The sequence below is a fragment of the Plasmodium reichenowi genome, chromosome 7 (genome assembly GCF_001601855.1).
Source record: "Plasmodium reichenowi strain SY57 chromosome 7, whole genome shotgun sequence".
In the NCBI taxonomy this organism is placed as follows: domain Eukaryota; phylum Apicomplexa; class Aconoidasida; order Haemosporida; family Plasmodiidae; genus Plasmodium; species Plasmodium reichenowi.
The window spans coordinates 1,009,389-1,017,213 of NC_033652.1; the positions used below are offsets into that span (position 1 = coordinate 1,009,389).

The 7,825-nt window shown below is 22.0% G+C and overlaps 1 protein-coding gene across 1 annotated transcript; it reads left to right on the forward strand.

The window, feature by feature from the left end:
* Positions 1-844: 844 nt before the first annotated feature.
* PRSY57_0725400 (zinc finger, C3HC4 type, putative) lies at positions 845-7,724 on the forward strand (the record flags this gene model as incomplete). The annotated part of the gene is made up of 5 exons (XM_012906907.2): positions 845-6,524; positions 6,683-6,935; positions 7,049-7,372; positions 7,505-7,586; positions 7,701-7,724. The coding sequence occupies 5 exons, from the start codon at positions 845-847 to the stop codon at positions 7,722-7,724; spliced, it is 6,363 nt and encodes a 2,120-aa protein (XP_012762361.2).
* Between the last annotated feature and the right edge of the window lie 101 nt (positions 7,725-7,825).

Consider the following 7,825-nt stretch of genomic DNA (forward strand, 5'->3'; position numbering starts at 1 on the left):
ATATGTATATATGTTTACAATGTGAAAAAACATGTTAAACAAAAATAAAGGAGATACACTTTTGATAATTTTTCCACATATAACATACTTTAATATATGTACATAAGAAAAAAAAAAAAAAAAAAAAAAAAAAAAGTATACATATATATATATATATATAATAATGCATATTAAGATATTTTTGTGTTTGAAAAAATTGACATGTCTTATAACTTTATATAAAACCAAAAGTAGAATTATTTTATTTTATTTTTTTTTTTTAAAGAAAACCGTTTTTGTGATTAATAATAGACAAAAGGGAAATATTCATAATATGTAAAATATATATATATTATATATATACACATATGTGAGAATGATTTTATATAATAAGATATAATTTTTACATATTAACAAAAGTGAATGTATATATATATATATATTTATTTATTTATATATATGTACGTATGTATGTATATAATTCATCTGAGATAAATGTGCGGAATGTTTAAAAATGTTGAATATTTTATATTATCCAATATAAATTATATATGTATCGCACGAAATTATATACACTTCAAAATAATAATATATATATATATATATATAATTTATTATTTGTGATTTTTTTTCACATATGCTGAATGATGTAGCCTAATATATATTATAATAATTTATTTTTTTTTTTGCTTATTATTTTATTCAACCTTCATTTTATTGTTATAAGAATCGTTTTATATTTTAGTTGAAGCGCCAAAAGGTATTTTTCATATATATATATATATATATATATATTATATACATTTGATTTGTAAAAAAAAAAAAATTAGTAGACATTCCAAATATTTAATCATCATAAAATATAATGGTTGATGAAAATTATTTAAAGGAAAGTGATAGCTCAAAGTTTTTAGACTTTGATCAAATCGAAAATGAAATTAAAGAATTCAAAACAAAACAAAATGAAATATTTAGTTTTTATGTTAAAAACATTGATGAGTTAATAGGAAAAATAAATAAAGCTAAAAACCTTTTAGAGGAAAAGAAGAAAACCGAAAATGAAATATTAAAAGATAAGAATAATCAAAATAATGTTGACATAAATAATGGTGAAATAAAAAGTGTTGTTACTAATATGGATAATAATGAAAGCACGGATAAAATAAAAAGAATCGAAAGTACAGATGATAATAAAACAATAAACCAAAACAATGTTATTATAAAAGAATTAATAAAAGATGTCAAATCTTTAAATATAACAGAAAAAATTAATAATGAAAACAAGACGTTTTATAATACATTATTATTATCATATAGAGGTATTATATCTTTAATAAAACAGGAGACACCTGAAATATTTAAAGATATACATATTAAGAAAGCTATTATTCTTAGATTAATTCTGATGCATTTTTTACAAAAGGGTGATTTTTTCATGTACTATGTATTAAATAAAGAAATTCTGAAGAATAAAAAAAAAAAAAAAAAAAAAACATATATGGAGGAAAATCAAATGTACGATAGAACACCAAACGGAGAAATAATAAATGAACATATTTTACACAGGGGGGATGTCGGAGTATCTAGAAATTTAAATAATTATATGGTTAACCCTGATATGTTAAATGATAAAAAAAAAAATAATAATAACAATAATAATAACAATATCAATAATAACAATAATAATAACAATAATTATGATAATAATATTATGGATGTCCCACATTACCTAGACAACATACCAAACAACAAAGATATAGTAAACGAATGTGAAAGTAAACAAATAAATAATATAAATTCATACGATTATAATATGAATAGTCTGAAAAACATAGAAGTGAAAAATGAAGACGCAGCAAGTTATATTAATGTGTATAATAAGGAAGATACTATAAAATGTATTATACCTAGTAATAATATTTATGAACAAAATAATAATAAGAGTAATAGTAATACATTTAATAGTGTCCTCCTAAATAATATTAACCCTAACGTTGGAATGAACGATAAAGGATTGTTTAGTAGAATTAAAAAAGAATATTTAAGAAAAATAAAATTCTCTGAAAGAAATGAAGAAATAATATTTGAACATGCATTGGTAGAAGAAGAATTATTTGAAGGATATAAAGAATTACATAGAATTATGTATAATTTAAAAAATTATGATGTAAGTTCATGTATTGAGTGGTATCATAGATGCAGTGAATCAACCAAAAAGAAATATACAAAATTGATTTATTTATTACATTGTATTAGTTATCTCATATATTCCAAAGAAGATAAAGAAAAAGCCTTACACTGTCTAAGGGAACTAATGTTAAATTATAAAGAAAATAAATCTCATATCTCAAGATTAAGCACATTTATATGTATAGGAGTTGATAATGCATTTTTTAAAAATATGTTCTCTAGTGTGCATGCAAAAGTATTTAATTATTTTAAGAGAGCTTTTAATGAAGAAGGAATTGTTGTAAATATGAAAAAAAATAAAAATATGATTAAGAAGGATACAAGACAATATCCAAATGATAATATGCGCTGTAATAATTTGGTGCCTACTAAAGTGAATATAAAAAATGAAGAAGCTAATAAGAGGAATGTAAAAGAGTTAAATAATAAAAAGGAAGAAGACGTCAAACAAAAAATAAATTCTCGAAAAAGAAAATCTAGTATATTATTATATAATAAAGATGAAAAAAATACTCAGAAAAAGTGTACTAGTCAAAAGGATGGAATTGAACTTTGCAGTGATAAAAATTGTAAAAATAAAATATGTAGTAATAATAAATATAATAAGGAAAAATCAAATATATCAAGATGTACTACAGATAATGATAAAAAATGTTCCTCATCTATATGTTCTAAAAAAAAAAAGAATAAAATAAAAAAACGAAAAAAAAATAACTCACTTTCTATTAGTTATAAAAAAATAAATGAAGACATATGTAGAGGAAGAACGAAAAGTCATATAAAAAAAAAGGATTTAAAGAATAAAAAAGGAAAGAATGAACATATTTTGAAAAGAAAAATAAAAAAGAAATTTACAAATATATATAATCGAATCAGTAAAAAGGATCCAATTAAAGTTAAGAAAAATAAAAAAAAAGGAAACCATAGCAGAAATAAGAAGAAAAAGAAAAATTATTCATATGTTACATTTCATAAAGAATATGCATTAAATATAAAAATGGATCGTAGTAATAATATTCCCTTAATTCATAATAATATTTATAAGGAAAAGTATAGTAATTTATGTGGTACAAAATTATATACTAATCATTTCTATGAGACTAAAAAAAACAATTTCCTTCGTCCTTTAAGTGAATTATATGTAGAGAATAATATTAATGAAATAATAAGAAAAAATAAAATGAATAAGGACATTTTATATGATAGCTCTTGTAGCAATTATAATATAAATAATTTTAATTTAATATTACCTAATGTAACTTTAAATGAAGATAATTATGGTTATAAGAATAATTCAAGGGGAGGTGTTTATAAAGAAGGATATAATAATAATAAAAAAAAAAAAAAAAATAATAATAATAATAATAATGATGATGATGAAAAATTAAATAATGGATGGTATTCACATATCCATAATTGTTCTAAAGATATTATTACAGAAATGATACGTTCTAAGAAAGATGATTTTGATATTATTAAAGAAAATACCATAAATATGGATAAGGATATAGATGATATTTCATCATATAATAATTTATGTAATATAAAAAGAGCAGATGAATCTATTTATTTATATGAATTAAATGAAAACGAATTTTCTCCATATTCATATAATGATAGTAATTATATAACTTATAAAATATTAAATCGTACATCTCAATTTTATGATCATGAAGATACTAAGATAACTAATTATGCTCTTCATAAGTTATATAAACATTATAATAATAATGTATGTACAAATATAAATTATCCTTCAAGTATATTATACAATAATCATCCATATAGTTATAATAATTATTTATTTTGTATTAAAAATTTATATCATAATAATAATAATAATAATAATTTTTGTTTTCAAAATATCTCAAATTTTTATATGGAAAATGTTGTGAATAATTTTCAGTATTATATGAATCAAAATAATGATAATTCATCTTATATGAACCATAATACATTTTATTCATTAAACAATTCTTGCTTTATCAAAAAAGCAAATGTTTTAAAAAACAAATTACCCAAATGTAAATTTTTATCTGCATCCCCAAAAGATGAAAAAGATGTCAAGACTATTCCTATGTCGACAGAACAAAAAAAGGATTTCTCCTTATCATCACATGAAAAAAAAGACGTTCTTATATTACCACAAGAAAAAAAGGATGAAGAAAAGAACACAGGCGATAACAAAATAGCACACATATGTGGAAAAGAAGAATGTAATGATATGTGTATATTAAAAAAGAAAAAAAATGGAAAGGATGAAGAAGAATATTATGAATGTGTGAATTTTAAAGATAATGATGTATTTACTAATGACGAATCTACAACAAGTTCTTGTAGTTATTATAAATCATTTGCTTCATGTAATTCTTACACTTCATCAAGTGATGGTGAATTTTCTTCCTATTCTAGCGGAGAGGAAAACTTTAAAAAAAATATGAATAAAGTAAAAGAACAAGTAGATATAATGAAAGAAGATTATTTGAAAAAAAATACAATGAATGCTTTGTTAAATACAAAAAATGTCCAAGCAAATAATAGAGCTATTCTAGCTTCAAAAAATACAAGACTTGCGAAAACATCCATAGATGTAAGTCGAATTTTATTAACGCACGCTTTAACAACAAGGGATATATATACTTTACAAAATACATTGTCTACTAATAAAAGTAATACAGAATTTAGACGTATTTGCTTGAAGTGGAAGGCAAAAAAGATTAAAAGAAGAAGTAGGTTAAAAAAGAGGGAAAAAGGTGATGAGGAAAGTGAGGATGATATAAAAGATAAGGGTGGAAGGAATAAAAAAGGGGGCACAAGAAAGGGAAAAATGGAAGTTGATGAAGGTGATGATGAAGATGATGATGATGATGATGATGATGAAGATGATGATGAAGATGATGATGATGAAGATGATGATGATGATGATGATGGTGAAGATGATGATGGTGAAGATGATGATGATGACAAAAGTGACGATTTTTATGATGATGATGATGACAAAAGTGACGATTTTTATGATGATGATGATGACAAAAGTGACGATTTTTATGATGATGATGATAATGATGATGACGAAAGTGACGATTTTTATGATGAACATAATTCTTATGATGAAGAAGATGATTATTTTGATGAGGAGAACGATTACTTTGATGAAGATGATGATTATTATGATGAAGAGGATAATTATTATGACAACGATGAAAATATTCATGATGAACAACCTTACAACTCTCCTAATAGCAGTAGTAGTTATGATATTAATAAAAAGAAAAAACATAAAGTAGCAAGTAAATTAAAAGGCAAGAGGAAAAAAAAGAATAAAAAGAAAAAAAAAAGGAATATATGCTCAACGAATAAAGTAAACCTTTCTGATTCCTTAGAATGTTTGGGTTTAGAAAATTTTATAAAATTAACAAAAAAAAATCTTTTTATTAAAAAATCGGATGAAAAAAAGAAAAGTGAAAAAGGGAAAAAAAAAATTCAAAAATCAAAAAAAAGTGATAACACAAATGAAGGTAAAAATAAAATTGATGAAGAAAAAAAAGGTAAGGAATTGAAGGAAAATAAAGATAACATGAAGTCAAAAAAGAAAAACAAAATAAAAAATATGAAGGAAGTTGAAGGATCTGTTTTGAATGATGAAAAAGGTGACATGGAAAAAACTAGAGCTGAAAAAACACAAATTGAAAGGAGTGAAAAAAGTAATATGACACAAGAAAGGAATGATAAAAAAGTTCTGGCAAATAATTTTCAGAATGAAGTCAAGTGTGAAGAGGATATAAAGGAACAGAAAGAAATACATAAAGTGGAAAATGTAAAAGTAGAAGAAAATAATGACGATGAAACTAAAATTATTGAAAATAAGGTAAACGAGTTAGATGTTAATCAGGAAGTCCAAAATATAAACCAGAATGATAGTAATATGACCGAAAAAAATGTAAGTGGAAATATTCAAGAGAATAAAAGTGAAGAAATTCAAGATAAAAAACTTGGAAATATTCAAGATAACAAACGTGAAAATATTCAAGATAACAAACGTGAAAATATTCAAAATAATGAAAGTAGAACAATTGAAAAAAAAGAAAAAACACAAAAATTATGTGACAAAAAGGATGAGAAAAAAAAGAATAAAGATGACTTTGATACATTATGTAAGAAGGATAAAAAAGGAATTCATTATGGATCATATAAGAAAAATATAAAAAAGAGAAGATATTATTCAAACTTTTTATATGATGAAAAAATGCAAATGCAAATGAAGAGAAACAAAAATGAAGGATATTACAATAAAGGTAATAAAAATAAAAAGGAAAATTTAGCATCAAAGGAAAAAGTGAAATCGGAAAAAGCAGGTAAGAAGAAAAATTAATATAATACTTATATATATATATATATATATTTATATTTATGTATTTTTGTGTGTGATTATTTTACTGATAAACATTTATAATACATTATATTATATTATATTATATTATATTGTATTATTTTTATTTTTCTCCTATAATAGGGTTTAATAAAAAAAACGACAGCAGTAATAGTGACGATGAATATAAAAAATCAAAAGGAAGGAAAGGAACAGATAAAAAACCGAACAATGATAAAAAGAAATTTGATAAATCAAATGACGATAAAAAAAAGAAAAAGGAAAAAGAAGTACCTAAAAACAATAAAGAATTTGTAAAAGAAAAGAAAAATGAAAATGATCAAGATAAATCATTGAAAAAGGAGAACGAAAAAAAAGTTTATGTTCATCTGGAAAGGTAACATAAAAATGTAAATAATATATATATATATGTATGCATATATATATATATATATATATATATATATATATATATATTTATTTATTTATTTATTTCTTCTTTTTTTTTAGCCCCTTGGACATTCTAGTTTGTGCAGGATTAATAAGCTCAAAAAAATTAATTGAGGCTCAAGCTATTTTAAAAGAAAATAATAAAAGATTACAAGAAGTGAAGAATTCTTCCTTCGCTAATAATTCGAATGAAAAGAGTTTAGAAAAAGAAAAAAATAAAAACCCTAATGAAAATGGATCCTTACTTTCTAATTCTTTAGCTGTGGAGGTAGATTTGAGTGGTTGCTTTTTTTTTCATTCTTCTTTTACATGTCCTATTAGTAGAGATAAGTCGTCCAGGGACAACCCTCCTTATCTACTTACCTGTGGTCATGCCATTTGCAAGTAAATATAAAAGAACAAAATATATGAGTTAACAAATAAAAGGGAAAAAAATACATACATATAATATATATATATATATGTATATATATATATGGATTGTTTTTTTTTTTTTTTTTTTTTTCTTATTTCTAGAAATTGTGTAGACAAAATCCATGCTCAAAGATCCAGACAATTCAAATGCCCAATGTGTCCACAATATTTACATTTACTGGAGGTAATAAATTATTTTTTTTTCTTTTTTTTTCACATAGCATTAAATACATAAATATGCAATAATTATTATATATGACACACTGTTTAATTTTTTTTTTTTTTTTTTTTTTTTCAGATAATTCCCTTATATTTTATTTAAACATTTTTTTTTTTTTTTTTTTTTTTTTTTTTTTTTTTTTTTTTTTTATTTTAATTTTTTTTTATAATTTTTTTATTTATATTTTGATATATTTTTATTTT